Genomic DNA, 25,590 nt, shown 5'->3' with positions numbered 1-25,590 from the left:
TATCCTATATATAACGAGCGAATAAAAGAGGGAATGGGTCAAGTTCAGAACCAGCAGGTCTTGCCCTTGCTATGATTAAGGCCTTTCCTGTAGGAGGGTTTCTCAAAGACATAGAAACACCCCTCCTTCCACCTCCCTTTGTGCAATGAAGAGAAAACCTGCCGGAGACCATATTTAGCTAAAAAAATATACATGTGTGATTTAGAAAAATAAAAACAGAAATTCCAAACCTAAAACTGATAGTAAGCACCAAGACATTTTGCAGTCTGTGTGGGTAATCACAGGGTCAGCAATGAATGACCCCATTGGATTCCATACTTTGACTCAGGCAGGACTCTAAAGACCCATCCAGATAAACAGATATGCTGTTCTTCTCAGAAGGACCAAGGATATCGCAACACCTTTTGTACTCCATCCTAACAACTAAATTGACTGAGTCATAAATTAAGAATTGATCTTTGGAGACCTTAACAAAATGTTTCCAAACTGCTTATATTTTAAGAACTTTATATCGTTGTTAAATATAGTTCATTTCTCTTACAACTTGCTTCAAATCATACATCATATCCTACCACTGCTTTGGGAGTACTTAATCATGCATTTAAACATTTGTACTTTTAAAGGTCATTTTTGTTTAAGACAAAGCCCTTTGCTTGTGGAACATTGATCACAACCTCTATGTATGTTAAAAAAATCGGACAAGAAATTTCAAGTCAAGTTATAAATCATTTACCTCTTCTTGATTAATTATTTTGTTTTTGCGAGAAAGTAGAGGAGAGAAAAGTCGTCTGAACTGCCGAGTTTTAGTTGTCAATGCATGGCTATGAGTTCAGCCAACATGAAATGTTTAGTTTGGATATTTCCACATTTCTCTGTGCAATTTTTTAAGATTAATTTGAATCAAAATCAAACCCATTCTACTTGTTTGTGTGGTGGCACGTGAGCAATGGTCCCACCGGGCTGGACTTAATATTTTCTTTCCTTCTTGCAAAAGCTAAAGCGTGACATTTTGCCAAATTTGACAAAGTCCAAATATTTTTTGCCAGTTTTTCTCCTATTAAAATTAACTAGTGCTCTCATTGGCTTCAATGCTTGGAAAGTCAGCCTTGGATACTTAATAAACTTTTTATTAAAGATGAGGGTCCCGTTTTCTCTCCTTGAACAATATCTCCCTTGCTTTAGAATTTTGCTTTGTTGTTCTTCATAAAAGTAATCATGAGAACAGAAGTATGACATTGTGGAGTTAAAAATCCTCAGTGGCACGAAGGTGCCCTCTGAGAGATTTTAAAAACAATCCAACAATTACATTTATGCCCAGCAATTCTGTTGAAAGTATGCCACGCTCATTAAACAAACTACCTCCAGTCCATTTGGAATCACAGTATTTACAAATTATTTCCCATCTCCAAGGGCCATTTATAATGGAAAGAAAAGAGATATGAAATTTTGAAAAAGTCAATTCTAGGGTTTTATGCCTGGGAAAGACAGCAAAGCAAAGGTCATGGAAAACTCTGTGGCTGAGCCCTGACTCAGCTCTTTGGTTACATAATTCACCCCAAGTGACCTGCATTCTTCACATCTGTAAAATGGGATCTATGACATTCATTTGAAAAAAACATCTTAATGATTTTTAATGAGACATGTTGCTATGTTAGCATTTCAGATAGAAGGCATAGAGCAAGAATCATTTCCTGCTCCAGGCTCCTCTCTTTCTTAGCTTCCTATTGCATAGCAATGTTTATCTAAAAATATGTAAGTTTTCTTTTCAGGAGATATATTTAACTATGAAGCAATTCTGTAAGGTTTCCAATATATTCCGGAAAGTCACCCATTTTTAATAAAAAAAACTCTTAGCATTTACAAATTAAAATTTACTTTGTGTTTTATTGCATAAAGTTTCAGGTTTGGTAAAGGTTTGGGTAAAATATGTGTATCTTCATAGAAACAATGAAAAGAATGCTTTTAAAAACTGTAGTTGCACCCTTAAGTTTCAGGTCCTAATGTGGCTAGGAAATGCTGAGATCTTGAGGGACTTTCTGTTAGTGAAAAGATAAAAGATTTTTTTTTTCCTTTTTCTCAAGTCTTCATCATTAAAGTTTGGTTCTAACAGCAGACTCCTTCTCTTTTTCATGTGTGTTGAAAAGCAGCTACTCCCTGTATCAAAGCCATCAGCCCGAGTGAAGGATGGACGACGGGAGGCGCGACTGTGATCATCATAGGGGACAATTTCTTTGATGGGTTACAGGTCATATTCGGTACCATGCTGGTCTGGAGTGAGGTAGGTGTTGTCTGAACATTAATATCTAATAGCTTGATCTAGTTGAAGATACTGCCTATACTTGAATTTCTAATAGAATGTGTAGACTTTAGTGGTGCCGCTCTGGGTGGGCCAGCTTCAGTCTACAGAATTTGGGGAAACGAGAAGAGATGGTTTGGGTTTACCAGGGGGCGACAGTTGCCACTGGAATGACTTCCATTCTCTGGCCCATAGGCAGTGGGAGAGCTTCTGTTTTGCAATTTGTCTTTTTGGGCTTGACATGCTGTGGAGGTCCTATTGTATGTTGAGAACTGAAGAGGAGATATAAAGTCGCAAGATGTATATTACACCCATTCAAGCTTTAGCAAGGGTGTAACCTGTGGCTATTTTCTAGAAAGGGTCTACTATAGCCTGATCTTTAAGGAACACCATTCAATGGCAGCATAATCCAGGTGTAGGTGGCTCTTGACTTATTCGATGACTATTCATTGGAGAGAGTGGTTTGCTGGGAGAATTTAGAAGAACTAAGGGCTCCTTAGGAATTTACAACTATCAGGCATCTCCGTGTGAGACTGGAACCCCCTGAAAATGACCGTGTTCTAATTGTGCAGTGCTGTCCAAACACTGTGATTGTTCTTTTAACCTGGCAGTTGCCTTCTCAGGCAACTGTCAGCATCAGCTCAAGGTTAAAAAACATGTGCATCCTGTTATATAGATGCCATTGAAAATCTGCTGTTGTGTTCTCAGTTCTGAGCCCCAATTTCTTAGCCAGCATGCTCAGGGCACCTTCTCTTTCACTTCACCAAAGTTTAGAATAAAAACGATGTTAGGCCAGGCGCAGTGGCTAAAGCCTGTAATCCCAGCACTTTGGGAGGCCGAGGCGGGTGGATCAAGAGATCGAGACCATCCTGGTCAACATGGTGAAACCCTGTCTCTACTAAAAATACAAAAAATTGGGCATGGTGGCGTGTGCCTGTAATCCCAGCTACTCGGGAGGCTGAGGCAGGAGAATTGCCTGAACCCAGGAGGCGGAGGTTGCGGTGAGCCGAGATCGCGCCATTGTACTCCAGCCTGGGTAACAAGAGCGAAACTCCATCTCAAAACAAACAAACAAACAAACAAAAAACGATGTTAGCGTTACAAGATGCCATAGGTTCATTCATCCCATTCGCTTTGTAAGTATGTAGTCGTCCTAACTTACTGATATTTACCACGTTAGACAGTGTGCTAAACCTTAAGATAGATCATTTTACCCTTCTTTCTACACTATGAGGTAGATACCCTTAGCATACTTCTTTTCTTGATAAGGATACTGAGGCTTCTAGACAAATAATTATGTAACCAGAGAGCAGCTGCCCAATATGAGTGATTTGTATATGGCCACGCAAAGATTTCCATTTTAGCTGTGCTCTCATGACACTGTGGTTTAGCCTATCTAGATATTTTCTTTGTGTTTTCTCTTTAGAGGGGCCATACAGATGAGCAGAAAGTTAAGACTATGATAGTTGGGTATGTTTACCTTTCCAGAACAGAGGTTGCTCTTCTTTGTAAGCCTTCTCTGTACATTGCTTACTGCTAGTAACCCACTCAGGCAAGCCCCTTGCTAGCTCCTGCGGCTGCTGACTTGGTATTTTCCACTCAGCCAACAAGAGGTGTGCATTTGGTCAGAGAATCAAAGTTCTCATAAAGCCGAATCAGAGATGGGTTTCACAGTCCACCCAACTAATGATTAGGCAAGTTGGAACATTCCAGGCATGAAAGATGGACTAAGTTCCGCTTGCCAACGGTACTCCATTTTTTGTTGAAACTATTGGGTTGTAAATCAGAAGCGTCGAATCCAGGCAGGTTTTGCTGCCAGCCTAGGGTCTTCATCCTGCTGGAGACAGCAGTCCTCACAAGAACAGCCTGTCCCAGGTCTCGTGGGCTGTATCAGCCACCTTTTCCACTTATTTCTGTTGCTTATCTTTGAAGTTAGGAGATGGGAAGAGTAGTTGTAATATGGACTCCTTGCTCATGTCACTGCAGTCAAAGTGGAGCTCAGAATTGGCAGTAAACCTTACTGACCCTGTGAGAAGCAGGTGGGTTTGTCTGAAGCTTCCTGTAAAACCTATGCCTTCTTAGCCCCAGTGGACTCCACTGAATAAGGAATAAGGACACATGAGGAAATCATTCATTTGCACCTCTGCCTTGCCCATAGACAAGGTCCCTCTATTTCCTCTCAGTTTCCTACTTTCTTGACCTGTTTTAAGAATAGCAAAGGGAGGTTAACTTGTAACTTAGATTTATCCAAATTGCTTTAAAGGATCTGTTTCTATATCACAAAAATTGATGAAAGTCATGGGAAGGAAAACCCTTTATTGCAATACGTTTGTCCTCCCTCCTTTGTCCCTCCACTGCCACCACCTTGTGTGTGCCAGGAGCCCCTCTTCACTCTGTCCCAGGAGTCAGGGTGGGTCCAGCCGGGAGCTGAGGGTGGAGGATGCCTCTTTGTTGTGTGGCTCCTCCTTTCAGACTGCTCTTGGTTGTAGCTATGTCATAAATCAGCTATGACCCTGTCCTCATGTAAACTGTTTTCCAAAATATTTGTGCAGATATTCTTTTAAAACAAGCAAATCCAACTGCATTAGCAGTTGAGGACCTGGATGTCAGACTTGAAATTGAGCTGTTATCATCACGATTGTCCTGATGTTCAGAATAATGAGCCTTGCAGAAGTGAACCTTTCTTTGTAATAGTCTAAACTATTTCTATATTTAGGTTTTCATACAGGCTACTTGGCACACATAATTTTCTCTGCTTTTTCATGCAGGGAGAGAATTTGATACTGCCCCAAATAAAGAAATCCATTGTATAATGGTGAGAATTGAGAAATAGCTCATGCTTGCTAAGGGTTCATCATGTGTAGTCACTTCATGGGTGTCACTTTAACCCTCACAATAGCCTTATTGTTATTCTCATTTTACATATAAGTAAACTGAGTCTCAGAGAAGTCAAAAAGCTTGCCCAAGGTTACACAGCCAGATAGGACTAGAGGTTGGATTTGAAAGATACTCTATGTTTTTACAAAGGAAGTAAAATTCCTAGTTGATAAGATAGCATATGCAAACTTGAGAAAGGGAAGAGTGACAGAGGAAAGAAAGAAAACAAGGAGATGTTTCATAAGCCAGGTGGTATAGTAGTAGAAAGTAGTAATAGTAATACTAGTAGTAATGACGGTTGTTTTTAATCAAATAAAATTACATGAGGGCCTTTTATTTTTGTAGAAGCATAAAGATATCAACCAAGATTGAGGCCATTAGTCATAGCTTGCATTGTACAGAATCAGAATTTGATCAGAAGGCACCTAAGAAAAAGCTATAGAAAATTGCAGAATGTGACTAATATTAGCTAACATTCATTCACTGGCACACTTAGTTCTTGCCAGGCAATATGATAAATGTTTGGAAGGGCCCTTGTGGGATTCTCACCACTGTGTATGATGTTGTTCTCATTTTACTGATAAGGAAATTGAAGCTTGGAGAAGAAGTTAAATAAGTGGTTCAGTTATCAAGTGGTACAGATGGGATTTGAACCCAAATAGTCCAACCCCAGGGCTTACCTTCTTACCTTCCATGATTTAGCCTATGCCACTATTTTTATCCTAGGGTGTTATCAGCTCAGGGTGATAGGCTCACATTGTCATGATGCCTTGTGCTGTGGGTGTCTTAACAGTGGTTATTACCTTCCAAAGTCAGGAAGAATTGGCATGTACAGACTCAGAGAGGTAAGAAGGCTTTCCTTCATCTTCCAGTTGTATATGGCTTCTAGGTAGAATTTATCTTTATGAAGTAAAGGATACATGCCTTATGCTAGGGCAAGAGAGTTAACCTGTTTAGCCTCATCTCCAGAGCGGAATCCCTGTCCATCCACAGTCTTTGCCCCAGACGACATGATCTTGAGGTTTATGCCATCTCTAAGATCCAGTCCTTCTAATTTTAAGTAGACTTTGATCACTTCTGCATTTCCTTACTCTAAAGCCCAGCATACCCAGAAAGCAGGCTGGCGGGCTAGGACAAGCAGAGAACATTTTAGATTAGCAGCTGATGCTATTATTTAGAGTCTTTTTTTTTTTTTTTTTTTTAAACTAAAGAATTTTAAAGAGAGCCAGAGAAAATCGAGCTGACTTAATTTACTCTCATCTGTGCTCTTCCCCTACCAACCCAATCTTCTGCAAATGAGTAGTTCAGTTTAGCCCAGGAATCACCCCCTGAGGGGTGGGAAGAAGAAAGGAGCACTTCATTTCTCCAAACTCAGGGCTGCCTTCTGCGAGCTCCCAAGTTCACATGGCTTTCTTGTGAATTCGATTTGCCCCCTTCCTTTTTCCTTATTGCTTCTTGCCCTTTCTCCTCTCCCTCCTTTTAGAAAGTAAATTATTTGACTGTTATTCTTATGCTCCCTGCCCTGTCCTACTCCCAAAGTCTTAAAAAAAAAATCTTTTTAATGTTTTATATACAAATTTAGGAAAACTAGCAGGGTTGATGTGTGATAATGTTTAATGTGGGTTGAGTTTTTCTTTTTGACCAGGGCTGCACTTGGTTGTTTTGCTTGTCTACTGACAAGTGATTTGGAGCAGGGAGGGGCTCCTGCTTCTGGTTTGTAGAACTAATTGTTATTTTAATATCTCTCTGAATTCCTCCAATTTCTAAACAGTGAGCACTGGTTGGCTTGCCTGCTGGGTGTCTAGCACTGGGATAGGTACCATGGGTAATTAAAGTTGGGCTTTATGGGATCTGGTGTTTTATTTGGAAAGACAACTTGCCCCCATGAAGCAAATTAGAGAGTTACATAATATATTTATATAATCTAGTATTAAATTGGTAGTTTACAATTCAAGGCAAGGTTCTAGAAGGCAGAGATAGTGGTGTAGTGAGAAGTAGATTGTTTGAATGACCAATCAAGGTCCTCTTAGGTATAGATGTATCTCTGTGCCTAGGTACGTTAGGCTCTCATGACCCTTTTATTTAATCACAGAAATATCTGAGAGAATTTATACAACTTAAAGTATTTAAGCTGTCAATTTAAAAAGTACAATGGTGGGTTGGGTGGGGAGCATAGAACAATATTCCAGGCAAGGGTTTAGATTGCATGGGGGTAGCGGTGGTTAAGGAGCCAGTTGAGAGACTTGGATATTGAGTGTCCTTCTATTGCCCAATCAGAGGATCTAGATTCAGTCAGTGTTGGTCAAGTTTCCCATCTGAAAATAAAGGGCTTAGTCTACATCCTCTTTGAAATCAGTGCTATAATTCTAGTGATTCCTTTTTTTTTTTTTGAGACAGTCTCACTGTGTTGCCCAGGCTGGAGTACAATGGCACAGTCTTGGTTCACTGCAACCTCTGCCTCCTGGTTCAAGCGATTCTTTTGCCTCAGCCTCCTGAGTAGCTGGGACTATAGAGGCATGCCACCACTCCTGGCTAATTTTTATATAAACCCAAGACTGGGTTTCACCATGTTGGCCAGGCTTGTCTTGAACTTCTGACCTTATGATCTGCCAGCTTCAGCCTCCCAAAGTGCTGGTATTACAGGCATGAGCCACCTCACCCAGCCTAATGATTCCTTTTAAGTAGAGTTTCTTCCCCTGAGAATCCCCCTACAGGAAGACGGGGACAGTGACAGCAGATGGAAAACTGCTCCTTTTCTTCCACTACTCTTTTCTTTCAGAGCACGCTTGAATACACAGATGTGATGTTTATTTGCAAAAGGATTCTTTGAACTTCATCAAAACAATATAATTGGCCACAAATTGGATCTCCCTATTGATATGTCTTCAGTCAATATTTTTACTATCTATGCTTCAGATTCTGGTATCTGAAATAAATCTGAGACTTACACCACAGTGTTGGCCTAATTTGTCTTCCAGAGAGTGCTATGGAATACTAGTTCTACAGAATATTAATAGATACCCCTTGGGAGATGAGAGAGGGAGATTTTTCCTGGTAAGTTTGGGAAATATTGAGTCAAACAAAGTCTACTGGTCTTTCTTCTAGGGCTTTGCAGAACCTTTGAGGTACTAGCATGTACCACGAATACTTAAATGCAGTATTCAGCATGTCCCAAACTTTTCTGAATGCAGAACCTGCCCCCCCCCTTTTCTTTTTCCAAGAATCACCTTACACAGTATATTTGTGATGGCCGAAGTGCATTTTGATTTCATGTTAATGGAGCCAAGTCATGAAATTCAATCACAAAGTGATTGCACTGGGATAGATGGGAGAAAATCATCTGAAATATTTGCAGAGTATCATTCAGATTAGACCAGGAATGTGTACAGCCTTTATTCTTTAATGCTGCAAGGCTTTGAACAAAATGTCCCTCATATTTTGCATCTGGTTTTAGTCAGTACACACTTGGAATTACATGCCGTATGATTTTGTAGGGCAGCTATGTTTAAAGATAGCCGGTACCACTTAGCTCAGATGGGAGAAGACAACTTCCTCGCTGTACGAAACAATTAGTCTCACACAGGGCCTACTCGTTGTCTTCTTTATCCAGATGAATGTTTTCTTCAACTGCATTCCCAGACATAGGGGATGAAGTCAAAAGAAATCTCTGGGGGAGACCTGTGGGTGAATATAGTTGGGCAAATGGCAGTTTAGGGGCTGAGAAGCAATTCTGCCACTTAAATAAAAAAATCAGAAAACCAAGTGGGAAATGCAGTCCTTGATTTCTTTCTCTACTTTCCATTCTCCTTTGTACACACAGCTCAGAGGAATGATTGTCAATAAAAAAGAGGATTGGCTTCTCTATGATATTAAAGAGTGAATGACTAAGAAGCATGCATGTATTCCACGGGAAGTTTCCCAGGCCTTTTTGCCCGGCCTTGACTCTTACTGAACCACATGTAGAGTCACAACATTTTAAGGGTCTTGAGAAACCTTTTTTTCAGTCAAATGCAGCTTTCTTATTTTGTGAGGAGAAAGAGACTTCAGAGTGGCATGGTGGCTTGTCCTGGGAGCATGCTAGCTACTTAGTGCTGGGCTCAGAGCCCAGTTCTCTTGACACCCAGCTTCACTCCTATTCAGTTTTGGTTCTACCAGATTTGCTCATGAAAATTCCATAGGCTTTTAATATATTTCCAGAAATTTACCAATCACTCCTAAATTTTATACGTAATTACGCCAGCACTGTAAAGACTTATCTATACCACCTTGTGAGATACAGCTCCACTAAAATAAAAAAGAAAATTAAGATGGAGAAAGACATTATGTCAAATATTATCTCTTTCAAAATTTTATGACAGAAATGTAATACAATGTAAATGTGTCCATTTATTTTACATATATTGAGTAAATATAAATTTAATTCAAAATTGATTAAATGCATGGATTTTTTTCATATTTGCCTAATTTTTTCTAAATATGTTTCATGTCCTATATTTAACCTGTGCTTGTTGACCATCTATTATGTAGAAAATGCTTTATGCAAAATTATAAACTTGTTAAAAAATTTAAAAGCAGTCTGGATTAGTTGTATTAAACTTTGAATATGACTTTGAAGGACAACTTTCAAGCCTAGGTAATTTTATGGGAAATCATTTCTAAATGAGCCAGCATATTAAAAAAAAACAGATAAAAATGTTCTAATGGCCTTTTTAATATAGTTACATAGTTACAGCCATGCTCACTTTATTCCTAAAATGCTTTAGTCTATATTTTTATTTTTGATGAGTGAGGCACTTGAGATCTATTTTCTACATTGATAATTATGAAAAAGTTAAAAAGAACTTTAAGATGACATTTTCAGCTCGTTACTTACAGTGTATTCAGGAGGCGCATGTATGTGTCTGTAACTTGAAAATAGGAAGCACAGAAGTGTGATGAATTTCTAATTTTCATATGAATCAATGACAGAATTCACACCTGGCTGCAGTCATGTGACTTATGAAGAAAATGAATATTTATGGACATCTAGACAGTGCTGTATTCCTTTTCTTGCTGATGGCTGATCTCTAGGATCGTTCCCTGATACCCTGAGCGAAATAAATAAAGCCTTGTAACTTTTACTGGCTTTCTCTTTTCTAAAGCCACAACTTCTTAGTTTGGAATTCAGGCACACCACCTTGACTCTAACCTTTCTTTTCATCATCCTCACCCACCATTTATCTTAATTTATGTTCCATTCCATTGACTCATTAGCTGCTCCTAGTGCCTGCAGTAACTTTTCTCCCTGTCTTGCTGATGCCATTCCTCCCCACGGGATCCTTTTCCCTCCTTTCTGTACCCATATCCCTCTGCCCTTTAAGATACTATAAAATATCACCTTTTTCTCTGAAATATTCCCATATGACTCTAAGTATAGATTATTTTCTCTTCTGACTAAATTCTTATGCTGCCTATCTCTACCATACTATGTTCCTTTTACCTTTCCATCTTTAATTATCACGATTTAAGGTCATACTTCCTTGAAGGCAGGATCCAGGATAAATTCAGCTTAATTTTCTGTGATGCCAAGCACAGAGCTTTGCACATCTGAGGCATTAGTGAAGATTTGTTGAATGATACTATTTCCCCTTTCATTAATTCATTCAAACAAATGCTCTCTATTAGCAACTGTTGTAGTTGGCGATGCTTGAAAGTGTCCGTACTAGACAGACAGATCATGGTCCAGGTTTTGTTAATGTATGTATGGGTAGGTAGTTTATATTTAGATCCAACTGTGTAATAAGTATGTACATAAATGCCTTAATGTGAATCTGTTGGTGATGGTGAGAATTGAGTAGTAATAGAAGTAACATGTGTTGACTGGTTGATACAAGTGATGCCTTTTCCTACACTTATTACAGAAATTATGTCAATTAATCCTTGTAATAAACTATTAGGTAACTAGTCCCATCTTACTCCCTCCCCCATCCTACCCTCCCATTCCTACCCACCCCACCCCACATTCCTCAATAAGGAGACTGAAGGGCACAGAGGTTGAGTGACTTTCCAAAGGTCCCACAGCTGATTATCGGCAAAGCATGGATTTGAATCAAAGTCCAACTGACTCCATAGCCATCTCTTAACTATCTAATATGGAGTAAAACTTTTTTATCCAGAGATGTATTATAATAACATCAACTCTCCAAAATTCAGCATGAAACCAGAAGCAAGCCAAAAAAGTAAATAAAATAAAAAGCTTTGGGTTAACAAGAAGAACATACTTTTTTTTTTTTTTTTTTTGAGATGGAGTTTTGCTCTGTCACCCAGGCTGGAGTGCAATGACACAATCTTGACTACTGCAACCTCTGCCTCCTGGGTTCAAGCGATTCTCCTGCCTCAGCCTCCCAAGTAGCTGGGATTATAGGCACCTGCCACCATACCCAGCTAATTTTTATATTTTTTAGTAGAGATGGAGTTTCCTCATGTTGATCAGGCTGGTCTGAACTCCTGACCTCAGGTGATCCACCCAATTTGGCCTCCCAAAATGCTGGGTACAGGCGTGAACCACCATACCTGGCCATAATACTTCTTAAGAAACTATGTTATCTGTTTTCTTAGGTAACAGCAAATTAGGAGGCCAGCAGATCAAGGGTGGAGGCAGGCTGTTGGATACAGACTCAGTGACAGCTGATGGCCTGATGTCTAGGGAAGAAATAGAAAGCCTAAAAAGCAGACACAGAACTATATTACTGCACAGCTCATTAATGACTGTTTCTAATGACAGTGGCCCTCAGTAATCAAAAAAGAGCTAGCAATTATATTTAATATATGCCGTTTAAAACAGCAAAGTGTGTATAATGCAACCTTGAAAGACTTTCAGCAGAAGGAATTGTAGAGACACATTGTTAAAAGGGGTTTGGCTTCAATTTTTTGTAGTGCTTAATTTTACCACATCTCTGAGTTCCTGAATGTTAAGTGAGGAATTACTGGTTGTATGTGCTAGTATCAATGTATACCATATGTAGATATTAACAACACCACAGAAAATGTTGGAATGAGTCTTTGTATCTTAAAGCTTTGACATCTTTTTTTTTTTTAATAGCTTGGAAAGACTCTACAAGTCTTTTGGTGAAAGGTGAATTCATTCCCTGACTACTCCATCCATCAGTCTGTTGGCTTTTATATTTTTCTTTCCTAATTCCACAGGCAAAGATTCTGCCTTGTGAATTGCCAACATTGATAACAAGCATTCATTCCTTTCCATAAATGCATTCTGATTTCCTTTTCCTTTTATATTTTAATTTTCAAACAAACAAGCAAGGAACACAGGACATGGAGCCAGGCCTGAGTAGGGAATGATGTTCCTTCTTGACTGAATTTAGAAAAACAAGCCTTGAGAAAGAGCTCATTGTGCAGCCTCAAACCACAGGGGCTGGCGTTGCTGGTGTCTGATGCTCTCCTTCTGGAATACCCTGGGCCTCAGGAACTCACCCTTGCTTCTCCAGCTCCCAGATGGTCAGGATGGGATCCAGTCTTTAATGGGGCCCAATTGGCACAAGATCTACATCCTGGGAAGAGGGCTGGAGAAAGTATATTTAAAAAATAAAATAAATTACAAAATAAATAAATAAACTCACAAAACCAGAGGTAGTGGAAGCATAATGTATTTACTGCAGTCTTTTTCTCCCAAATCGGTTATTTTGAAAGACGATCTTGTTGCCGTTTTGTTTTGTACAATTAACTGCATTGATTTAGTGACCTGGTTAAATTCCTGGTCAGAAGAACTGGGCACTATATTTCTGTGAATGTTTAATGAGGATACCAGGACGCTTGTGGTGGAAAAGTAAAAAGGTTTTTGGTGTTGTTATTGGGGTTTTTTTTAGTAAAAAGAATTCTGAATGGAATGGTGTTGATTATGTTCTTTTTGTAGATTCATAAGGAACTTTAGTGAATCTTTATCTTAATTATTAATGGTGGCTAATGGCATCACAGTATTTGTTCATTCAATGTTCAACAAGTATTTATGGAGGGCCTACTAGTTGAAGGGCCGTGTTAAACACTGAGAACATAGCAAAAACAAGGAAGGCCAAGTTCATATCCTTATGGGGCTGATACTCTACTTACGGGGACACAGACAATTAACAGGAAAGAGCATCTACATCGTTCTACTATCCATCTGAGTCTATGCTGATATCCACATTGAGAGAAATTTCAGTGTTAAGTAACATGACTATTCAAAAGCTAGATTTTAAGTTCCTCCATTTAACTCAATTTCTGAGACTTTAATTTCAAAAGTCTTTGACATTCATACATGAAGTTTATTTTTAAGGATTCATGTGACTCAGCATATTTTGGTAAACATCGGTTTAAAGTTATTTTCTTAAAAGGACAAAAGGAAACCAGAATGTTTGTGAAACAGTAAATGCCTCCTCTGGCTTTTTCTCACGTTCCCTGAGAAATCATACACTGCTTTTGAGACAGGCAATTCTTGGAAATGAAAGAATCTGTGTTATGAAACCCAGAGAACTCTGATTAGGGAATGAACCAAAACACACCAAGGAACTCAGAAGAAGAGCTGGCATCTCCTGATTTATGTTGTAGCCACTTCAGGGAATAGAGCTATAAGATGGAAGATCAGCCAGCACAGTGGCCAAGAATATGTAATTTTCATATTTCAGTTTCCTTTAGGAACTCCTGAAAATAATATCTTTTAAATGCCATGTCTAACCAAAAAGATGCACGTTTCAGAGCGGTGGAGGAAAAACAAGTTTGCCTGTTTTGTCCCTAACACCGTGGTATCTCTTTAAAACTCTGTAGTTGGATTTGGTTTTAGAGCTTTAATTATGCTCTTATGTTACAGTTTTCTTATTTAAGTGTCTGCTTCATGTCCATCACTCAGTACCCCCTGCCTACCTCAAAAGAGGTGGATATTATTATCCTAACTGAGGAGGAGGGAGAATGCTGTGAGAATTATTAATACATAAATTAAAACATTAATCTGGAGAGTGCTTTATGGTCCCTAGAGAAGCTCTACCCAAACATAAAGCATATGTAATATTATTATCAGCCCCTCCACAGAGCAGTTAGGTGCTATTGCAGTAATAGATTAGTAAACTGAGGCACAGAGGGTGTCAATGGGTGAATGGGCTAGCATGCCTTACATAGAACCCAGACCCTTAGATGGGTAACATCTAAAACCCACCTTGCCGGTGACCACGCTAGGCTTTTTCTAGCCACAAATGTTTATTATTTTTCCAGAGAAGAAACCGTTCTTTCCTTTTGTCCCTTCTCTTCGAGTCTTTGCTTGTTTTGTACTATTTTTTTCTTTACTTTTAAGCGTTGATGGTGATTAAGGTTAAAATATTAGGTACTAAAACTAGTAATGAGAAATTGCTGGTGTGCTTTCTAGTAATCCCAGTTATTTTTTGGCTTTGTGGCTTGGAACTTGAAATTGCATTTATTTTACCAATTCCTATTGGTTGGAAAACATGCATAAAGACTTATCTTGGAATTGCTTTTTTGTTTTCCTGAGGCATTATTCTCAGCTTGCCTTTCACCAATGAGGAAAGTTGTTTGAGTGCCCACTATGTTCCCAGGATGTTTGAAGGTATGGGAAAAGCTGAGGATACAATCCATGCTTTCAAAGGCAGAGGTCAGATGCAAAGTACATGTCCCAGGAATTGTGGAAGAACAATAAACAGTCATGTGGAGAGACAGTCATGGTTGTATAATGACGATCACTAGTCAGGTCTGACTTGCCGCTTCCAGTTGGTTCCTTGATCGTATTTCTTAACTTTCCTGAAACTTATTTTCCTCATCCATGAATCAGCTAATAATCATACCTATCCCTTAATACTACAGGATATAAATCACTGAAAGAGTTTAACAAAGTGCTTGACACATGGGAAGAAGACAACAAAAGGTCATTATTGTTGAAGTCATTATCAAGGTCATTACCATCATCAATTTAATGAGAACTAGAACGATACAGATAATAATAACTGCTGGCTCTCAGAGGAGAAAGTAGTCCCCAAGAGTTACTCTTTTCCCCTGGAATTCTACAACATGCTTCCATTCATGTTTTTAAACACTAGGTATTCTCATTTGCCTACCATAGGGGCCATACTTTTGATATGATGGGAGGCTGTCTGAAAGCCATGTAGAAGATTGTCTTCTTCCTTGTCCCTCTTCTGGGCTTCCAGACTTTGTAGGCTGCCTCTTTGGAGTTCTACATGCACAGCTGCACAATCTACCATGCATTTTCTCTCTTGATTTCAGCTCTTCTGCCAAGGAGAGGCCCCATTCAACCACCTCCATCTCTGGCTCCATCTCTGTCATAGCCACAGCAGCTTTTCTTTGCACCCAGAGGCCACAGTGAGCATACCTCACCTGGGTAACCCCTATAGGGGTTCTTCAGGTCCTGTGGTCTGAGTCTGGAGAAGAGAAAATGCTCACACAGGCAGCTTAGAGGGAGCAGAAGTGTTGCTACTGGCAGGTCCCTGGCATGCTGACAGCCTCACCTGGAGCCCTGCAGAGATTATGTGTGTTTCATCTTAATGCCACATGGAAAAATTATTTCTTCCAAATATAATATTAATACATTTTTATTGTTGAGCAATTGGAGAATTCAGAGAGGCATACAGAAGAAAGTAAAATTACCCATATTTCTACCATCTAGGGGTAACTTCCATTAACATTTTGATGTTTTTCCTTTCTTCTACGCAAATATACATCGAATTCTTATATAATCACCTATAATACGTATTGCCCCAAACTGATGTTATTCTACTTTTAAATAATGTTTTTTTATTGTAAAAATAATGGCTTCATACAAATATGTTTATTTCACAATTAGCTATGTGATCTGGTGTAAGTTTGGGGAATTTACACACACAGAAATACATATACATAGGAAGAGGCAGACAGAGAAGACAAACCGCATTGAATGTTATAAGTTCAGAAATAAACACTCTTACCATTTAGCAAAGATCTTTTGGTGCCTACTTTTTAAGTATTAATTTTTAAACTTTTACAGAATTTCGGCTTATCATTTTTTACTGGAGTCACAGACATCCTTTTCTTTTTTACCACTTAGATGATATACAAGCAGTGGTCTCCCGCTCATATTGAGGCCTGAGTCCTGAGCCAGGTAACTGACATTAAAAGCAACTTAGGTAGAAAATGAGAGTTGAGAATTACCAGGTTAAGAACTGCAGATTCATCTGGACTCATAGGTAATGGTTATGATACCCAGTGGAGTCGATGATTTAGTAGAATTCTGGCCTTATTTATGTACATATTTATTCCAGAAATATTTTGAAAATACTCTGCATGTAAGTCAGTACTTAATTTGTTTCAATTTTTATTTACTATTATTTTTTCTGAGACAGTCTTGCTCAGTCGTCCATGCTGAACAGCAGTGGTGCGATCATCAGTCACTTCAACCTCGACTTTCAGGGCTCAAGCCATCCTCCCATCTCAGCCTCCCAAGTAGCTGGGGCTACATGTGCACACCGCCATGCCTGGCTAATTAAAAAAATAAAAATAAATATATGTATATATATATATATATATTTTGTAGAGATGGGGTTTCACTTTGTTTCTCAGTCTGGTCTCAAATTCCTGGGCTCAAGTGATTCTCCTGCCTCGGCCTCTCAGAGTGTTGAGATTACAGATGTGAGCCACCACACCAGGCCAAGTTAACTACTTTTAGAAGTTACAAATGTGAATTACACTGTGTTATGGATCTCAGGAACTGTCTAGTGAGAGAAAGATATGTAGGACAGAATTTATGGCACAAAGCAAAATAGGCTGCTAAGTCTGATAGTATCAATATCATAATAGCATAAATTCCTCAAAAATACAGGCAATTTTGACCCTTAGGATCAGGTAAAACATACTGGAAAAGGGAGCATATGATTGGGATCTTCAAGAACAAGTAAAATGTCAGTAGAAGAATGTGTAGGAAAGAAAGGCATGAAGAAAGCAAAACCACTGGGCAAGGGTATGGTGTTTTCGTATATATGCATGCCCTTTACTCCAGAATGTGCTAAAGCAAAGTGCAAAGTGTGCCTAGGAAGGGAAATTGGCTGTCAGGCCTTGGAAAACCCTAAATATTATTCTGCCAAGGAGTTTGAACTATGTAGTAGGCAAAAGAGGCAGTTGAGGGTTTGAGGCAGGGCATAACATGATGAGATTGTATTTGAAGAAGATAATTGTGATAGAAAACGTAGTAGAGGGAGGTCATTTAGAAGACAGTTTTTCCTAAAACTGTAATAGTGTAAGAAGGAGTGACAGCCTGAACAGGAGAAAGCGAAGAAGCAGAGAAGAGCCAGTGGGGTCCAGTTAAGGGGCAAAATCATTATGACTTAAGAAAAATAAAGGAAGAAAAAGAAAGAATGATAACCTCAAGTTTTCTATTTTGGGTAATTGAAAGGCTAACATTCCTTTAACTGAGACAGGGGACACAGGAACAAGAAATATATTTAGAGGTAGTAAGATGATAAATTTGGCTTGGGTCATGTTGAGATTGAGATGGCAAGAAGACTTGTTTGGGGAGATTGCGTTCCTCTGTTGCTCATAAAAGTCTGGTGCTTGGCCAAAGAGATCAAGTCTACAGGTGTCGATCTGGAGATCTGTTTAGCTGAGGGGGTAGAGCTAATGGGTGAAATCAAGAAGTGCTAGGCAAATAGAGAAACAAAGGGACAAAACTTGTGAAATTTCTACAATTAACAAGTTGACAGAAAAGTGGGGCAAATGAAGAAAAGCAAAATAATCAAGTATCAATGAATAAGAGAAAATCTCTGGAAAATACTTCTATACATGGATAAGAGATTGGTCTCATCCTAGTGCTTCAATTAATATTAGTTAACTTGCGTGACCATCAACTGTCCTCATCTGAAATACATAAACCACAAAGATGAGTTTTAAAAATTAGTGACTATGGAAATGCCTTGGTAAACCATTAGACAGTTTGCAAGTCTTACGTGTTATGATCAGCGTCCCATAAGTGAAGAAAATGGAGAGTTCCAAAGAGGAGAAAGAGTAGTGTCAGATGCTACAGAGTTTCAGAAGAGTATTTCTTGTTTGGTTTGTAATTTAAGGAAGTTAAGTCAAAGAATGAATCTGTTCTTCAATCACTTAGAACAGTATTTACCAAGGTAATAGGGTGTGTGCCCCTGGTAATACCAGAGACAATTTTAGATTTGACACAGGCGCGAAGTAGAACTGAATCACACTGTGAGAAAGTTAGTCTGCTTTTGGTTTCTCTTTCAATCACTCCTTTGGTTTCTCTTTTAATCTTTTTTTTAAATTTCATAATTCTGATTTTTATTAAAGGGATAAAGTCTCAGGGCAAAGAAGTCTTTAACATCTAACACTAGCTAATCCCCCTTTTCAATAAACTCCTTGAGGCTGTCAACAATAGCCAGCTAGAATTCACATCATATTAACTTCAGGTTTACTATGTACAACACCTTCTTCTTTTAGCAGTTGATACCAGTTTTTCAATTATGGTAGTGACATAGAGATTTATTTTAAAACCAGTTTTTTTAAACAAAAAGATAATTACTTTTAGAGATTGTAAGTATGTAATTGTATGGGTGGTGTGTAGATGTGACAAAACTAAGAAAGTGACATTCCAATGATGGCCATTTGAAAAACTTAAACTAGCCCTCCCTCCTTCTGTTGCTTTGAGTGGCTGCCTTTAGTGCAGCCAGGCTGAAACAGTGTGTGAAACTTACTCTGTAATTTGCGGATCCTGGGTTCTACACCCTAGATCTACACTCTGTCCTTCCTCTAGGATGTTGGGTCAATTTTTGGTGCCATTAAACATTTCTGGATTTCTGTGTCCTTAGCTGTCAAAATGAGAAGATTAGCTTTCAACTCTCACTAACATTCCTTCCAGCAATACTTTCTACAGTTCTTTGAGTGATTAGTAAATAAGCCTGCGCTTTCAAATTGATCAAAGTTAGCTAAAATGTTTTTCCTCCATAAACATCAATATCATGTGTCAATGCTAAAGACTCTTTTCAGACTAACGTTCACAGCTAGGAAAACATCAACAAATTTACTCTCTAATTATGATTCAGATTCTACCTCATCTGTGAAGGATTGTTGTTTAGAAAGAATCTCTGCTTTAGTTAGGGCAATTAATTAAAATTGAAAATGAAATTGTAAATGAAAATTTGTTTGCGTTTCCTGAGCCTAATGCTTTATGCTAAAGCCCCACTCTCAGTCTGTAGTTTTATTGCAGTCATATCTAATCAATTTATAAAGCCCATGAATTTTGTTCCTCAGTATAGCAACTCATACATATTAAGTCCCTATACTTAAAAAGGATCTTCATCCATCTATTTACTAATATCTTTCCATCTTTTAAAATGTATTTCCCCTGAGAGCAGGTGAAGTGTTTTCTAACTCGCTGAAAGTTCTTCTAAGTATTACTGTGAGTTGATGGTACTCTATATCCCGAGTATGTGTTAAAATTAGAAGCATACCTTGTATTTGGAATATAACAACATGGACCGTCCTTCACTACCAAAAACACAGCAAAGGACCAGGCAATAAATGAAAAATGGAGATAGCATGAGTACAGAAAACACACACATGAAGTCTTTAGATCAGAAAAAAAAATGAGTTTGTTACTACCTTTAAAAAGTTTCCATATGAACAACTTCTCTGTGATTACAAAGGAAGTATTTGCACTGTCACTTTTTTAACTGCATCAGTGTCACTTTTTGCTCTAACTTGCTGTGACAATGGTAAAGTTCCCTATGCAAGCAACTTAATTTTAAGATTTTCTCATCTGAAAATAAGGATAAAAATACAGTCATTATTCTGACCAAATTAGTGTTTATATGTAAAATATCCAGCAGCGTGGTAGATACCTCCTGGGTACTCGACAAGTGTTAGTTTCAAACATTGCAGTAACAGTGTCTGAACAATGGAGATTGACATCCTGTCGATTTGGGAAGATCATCTTTCACTGCCTTCAGGGCCTCTTTCTTCTCTTATTCTCTCTGTAGTATTAAACTCAGTTTCCTGATTTCCATGCTTACAGATTACAAGAGCAAATTAGAAGGTGCTGAGAATAACAGGAAGAAAAAGGTGTAGAAGCAGAGTAAAATAGAAATAATTTCAAAATCTTAGAAACCTGGAGCCATTCAGTACAGGGATAAATAGCCCTTCATACCTCAATACTCATTTAGGGCTTTTTTTTATATTATAGCAAGAATATTCCAAATGATGATCTTGATTTACCAAGGGTAAGTTAAATTATATACACTTTGCTTATTTTAAAAGCATACCATGCATTTTGGAAGAATTAACAATATGAATAGAACTTTTTAAATATAATTTTAACTTTTACTTTAGATTTAGGGGGTACATGTGCAGGTTCGTTACATGGGTATATTGATGCTGAGGTTTGAGATATGAATGACCCTGTTATCCAGGTAGTGAGCAATGTACAGATAGTTTTTCAATCTTCGTTCCCTTCCTTCCCTCCCCACTCTAGAGTCCCCAGTGTCTGTAGTTGCCATGTTTATGTCTATGAGTACCCAGTGCTTAGCTCCTACTTATGTGTGAGAACATGCGGTATTTGGTTTTCTGTTCCTGTGTAGAACACAATTTTAAGAAACTTTTTACATGTGTTTTGATGGGTAGAATCTTAGCCACTGAAAACACTAAGCCATGGAGATGAACTCGGTCTTCAGGGGTTCCACATAAACATGGTCTTACTGAAATATCTTTTGTGCATCTTCAGCAAATAATCTAAGGCTCCATATATTCTACAGAAGAGGATAAGGCATTTGTAAGTGCTTAAGTTAACATGGTTTCTATGCAGATAACTTGTTTTTTGTTTCAAGAGGGAGCATTTGATAGAAATTATTTGTGCTCTAGCAGTAGCAACTTTCTCAAATTATTTTCCGTAGGACTTAGCGTTAGAATGGTTCACTCAGCGGGGGGGACCCATGGGCTGTATCCAGCCTCTCATGGTGTTATCTGTGATTCTCTGGGGAAAACACTTGAACTGGGCCGGGTTTGCACATTGAAATAAGAGCCCTTTCTAAGTTATCCCCATGAGACCACCACAAACATGTTAAACTCGTGTACACTGTGTAAATTTTCCACTGTATATAGTGGACTCAACACCACAAATATAGAGCTAACTGCATCTGAAAAGAGTCAGAGGAGACAATTGCAGAATCCCACGGAAAGAGAACATGTAGAATCCAGCACCATCAGAGGTCAACCAGTCAAATACCAGGACTGGATTTTTCAAAGACACAGATAATGCCAGTTTTATGGCCATTAATAATATTTTAGTTATGTAAACAAAGATAAGAGTAATAAAAAATAAATTCTGCTTCATGGTGTAATCTGATTGCCAACAGAGTTCAGAAATGAACTTTCTCATTGTGCACGTGGCATTGCACAGTGGACCAGTCCCATTTCCCTTTTATGGAGAGTCCTGATTTCTGCCAGATCCATAAGCTATTCCAGGGAGGCAGATTCTTTGCTTTCCCCTTAAAGCTCTTTGATTGTGCCTCTGGTAGTTAATACACCAAATGGTCTTCAGGGGTGCGTCATACGTGCACTCTGCTGCTAATCAGAGTGCCTTGGCCTACTGTTTCCCTACCTCTGTGTTTTCCACATGTGGATGGGCTCAGCTCAAACACCAGGCCCATCAACTTCTGGAGAGGCATGGCAGAGCTCAGCTCTGATTTGGGTGTCTGCCTCAGAGATTTTCCAAAGGATATCCTGTAGTAGATAAATCATTTCATTAGGCCAGGTTCCCTGCTCAAACCAGGAAGCAGAAGGCCTGCCATGTAGGAAAATGCAGATAATGTTGTTATGGCTGTACTCACAGCATTTGTAAATACTGTCATCAGTGTCTTTCATGCAGGTTCCATCAAGATTGGATTTAAATGTAGACAAGTTAATTATGTGTTTTAAAGCTTTGTTTATGGAGAGCTGTGAAGTTTTAAATATTGCAATGACAATTTTTCCCTCCAAATGTCTCTTCCAGTTGATCACTCCTCATGCCATCCGTGTGCAGACCCCTCCTCGGCACATCCCTGGTGTTGTAGAAGTCACACTGTCCTACAAATCGAAGCAGTTCTGCAAAGGAACACCAGGCAGATTCATTTACACAGGTAAGAACCACTGCAGATGGTGAGCACAGAACTGCCTTGGTCTTGTGTGGTCTTTTCCTTTATCTGTTACGTATACAAGTATATATTTTATTTTAAAATCTAATTAAAGTCTGCTTGCTTTCTTGATTTTACCATATGTATGACCAAACGTGGTGCTTTTATTATCGTATTATTATTAAGAATTCATCTAGGTTTCCATGCTGAATGGCAGGATCTGTTGAAATAACTGGTTGGATACTTAAAGATACAACATGAAAAATGAGAGAAGGGGAAAGAGGTGTAGATAATCTTGAGTTTCTGGATGTTAAGCCACCTTGTTAGGGTTCGTTTGCTTTATGGAGCAGGGTTGTGCGTTCACGAACAGTACATCTTTCCTCTAACCTGTTCACAGCATTCGTATTACATACAATTGGAAGTTTTTATATTTAATTCTGGGTTGGTGCCTTCTTTCCAAGTATGCTGAATTTTTGTCCTCCCGAAACAGTCTTGGCACGTGGATCTGCCTTGTGACAAGAAGCTAGGGTTCCAGAGTGAATGTGAATTCCCTCCTATCAGATGGAGAGAACCAGGCAGCATCTCTGTGGAATTACATCAAGCACAGAGGCTGAGTGCCCAATGTGGACTCTAAGAGATCCCTGGATAGTGACGTGCAAACCAAACACCCAGGGATCTTCTACAATCCACATTCTGCTATAGCAGGTCTAGGTAGAACCTGTAATTTTGTGTTGCTTAAGAGCTCCCAGGTGAGGCTGATGCTGCTGGCAAAGAACCACACTTGGAGTGCAGTTCTGGGCCCTCTGCTTAGTGTCAGACATCCCTGGGTAATGGTAGCTGTCTCCATGAACTGGTTCCAGGTCTTCTTTTCCATTCAATAAGAGACCGCAAGGCCAGAATAAGTACAGAGCGAAAGTTGCTTTCATACAAAGAGATAACAGAGCAGTGAAGGGATAACTGTTAACAAATCATAATTATAACCATACAATTAAATGGATAAATTTTATTTTTCTGTGACATTTTACTGCAGAGCATCCTTCCCTTGTATTTCAATATTAGGAGTAAAACCAAACATACTTCTTAGTCACCCATTTTCTCTCTCTCTCTCTTGAAATTATAAAAAACAATTAATACATCCTGACCCTTGGAAATACCTCCCAGCCCTTTAAACAAAATGCAGGTTTGGTGCCTGCCTGACGATTAGTTTTAGTTAATTGAAAATTATAGGATTGACCCAAGAGGAAAATTTTGTTTGCACTCCAATCACTTTTACAAATTAAGGAAAATTACCACAATTTTGTTTAGCTAAGGTTTCACACTGAGTTCAAGAAATTAGCTCAGCCATCCCAACAAAGTCAGCACTTTGGTAGTGAGCACTTGAAAAAATAATAGTCTATCTGGAGGTTTGTGGTGTACACAGACGAAGCATAGAGAAAGCTACGATGCTTTATAGAAGTAGGCCAAGTGTTTTTAATTAGGCTCATTGGTTCAGCGTAAGTTTTGAAGAACAATCAAACTAGCAGATTAGCTGTTTCTTTTAAAGCTAGGATTTCTTGCCATTCATTTTTCCCATGAGAACTTCCACATAGCAGAATTGTGTGTGTGTGTGTGTGTGTGTGTGTTTTACAAGTCTCATTATGGGGCTGCAGGAAAAGGACCAATTGAAACTTGTGATACTGTAACATTCCCCAGCATCATTCCAATGGATGGGAGTTTTTCACAATGTTACTCACTGAACTCAGTGTTCTGGAACATATTTCAAAACCACAGAGGCCAAATGTTTTCTCTGAGAAGTTTGGACTCTCTTTTTGGCCAAAAACATTTAGGCCTTGCTGGCTGCTTATTTACTCAGCTATTAAGAACAAGAAAAGGAGAAGAAAAAGAAGTAAAGGCTTGTGTGGTGGGAGGTACAGGGGTAATCAGGCATAGTTTCCGCTTTGGTGACAACGTCCCTGCCCATTAATGGTTCCATTTTGTGGTCAGGTCTCATTTAGAAGAAATTATTTTTAATCAGTCTTCAACAAAATATCCCCTAGAGCCACCTGGCCATAAAAGTTAAAAAAAAATCGCCCTCATTAAATTACTTAAGTTCTCAAAAGAAAAGAGCTAGGGATCCATCATTATTTGGAGTTTTTTAACCATTCAAAAACTTGCCATCAATTTAAGAAATCAGATCTTGGAAAATCTGGAATTTGGAATATCACACTGGAATTAAGATAAAAGATAAAAGTGTCAGATTTTCAAGGCTAGAAAAGTATTTAAGGATATTTTAAGGATAAGAGCAGTAAGTTGGTGCATATGCACGTGTGTACATCCGTGGGAAATTTAAGGTTTGGTGAAAAATGCTTCTGGTGATCTGGCCTCAAACTATGGGCAGCAGAAAAGAAGCCTTGTTTTTTTTTTTTTAAGTATTCTAGGAGAGAGTCTCACCTCTCCCCATATTGGAAAAATAAAAATCTGAAGAAACTGGCACAGCGATTTCTATAGTTCCTTGGCTGTTAACAGTTATTGTGACATCACTTCATTTCTGACGAAAGGGAATCTGTATTCATTGGTGACCTATGCACGGACCTTTTGATCATTAGCATTAAATGCCTCCACCATGCGTTGCTTGTTCATGGCTGGGGCTACTCTCTGTGATTTACTCAGTTTACCTCTGCTGTCACCACTTACCAGTAAGGGCATAGAGATGGCTCGTAAAACCTCTCTGTTCTTTGTATCCACACAACTGCTCAGATCATTGTAAATGTACAGCACCCCTCCTCTGTCCACCCACAGGAGTTCACACTTCATTTTCTTTAACATCCATAGTATTTCAAGATGTGAGACTTGGTTTTCTGGATTGGGTGAGCTAACCCTCTTATTTGTTAGTGAAATATCTCTTGGAATTCTTCCCTTTAAAAATACTGAGCTGAAAAGCAACACCCCAAACTAAGGCCTCACTGCTGTTTTTAAAGTATGCAAGAGAGAGTTTGTGTTTGTAGATGTGAATGTCTCTAGAAGTCCATAATCATGAAAAAGAAGAAAAGAGGCAGGAACAGCACGGCCTAATCCATACTAATAAAGGCAGAGCTTTTGGGGAGGGAAGAATCTGACCAAGCACAGATTGCCTGCAAGCTGGCTCCACTTGTAACAGTGGTAAGCATACATCTCTCCCTCACTGGTTCTTGAGAGCAGAAACACACAAGTAATCCACAGCTGCCAATGTGCCATGCCCTTGTGTTTGTCCAGTCACCGTCACAGGCTCCGGAAAGTGAGTCCTGACTGGATTAAAAGCAGAAAAGC

General features: G+C 38.9%; 1 protein-coding gene across 11 annotated transcripts in view; it reads left to right on the top strand.

Moving 5' to 3' along the window:
* EBF1 (EBF transcription factor 1) overlaps window positions 1-25,590 on the top strand; it is a 413,030-nt gene that overhangs the window by 307,032 nt on the left and 80,408 nt on the right. For 6 of the 11 annotated variants that reach the window (XM_008984138.5, XM_035283569.3, XM_035283558.3 and 3 more), the window contains exons 9-10: window positions 2,148-2,278; window positions 22,185-22,311. In XM_008984138.5, the coding sequence (XP_008982386.1) occupies window positions 2,148-2,278; window positions 22,185-22,311 (258 nt within the window). Of the gene's footprint in view, window positions 1-2,144; window positions 2,279-22,184; window positions 22,312-25,590 lie in introns of all 11 variants that reach the window. The other 5 variants (XM_008984128.5, XM_035283562.3, XM_002744106.7 and 2 more) reach the window with 1 other exon arrangement.

The sequence above is a fragment of the Callithrix jacchus genome, chromosome 2 (genome assembly GCF_049354715.1).
Source record: "Callithrix jacchus isolate 240 chromosome 2, calJac240_pri, whole genome shotgun sequence".
Classification (NCBI taxonomy): domain Eukaryota; kingdom Metazoa; phylum Chordata; class Mammalia; order Primates; family Cebidae; genus Callithrix; species Callithrix jacchus.
Note: the sequence above shows the minus strand (reverse complement) of the source record. Positions and strands in the feature narration are given on the sequence as shown.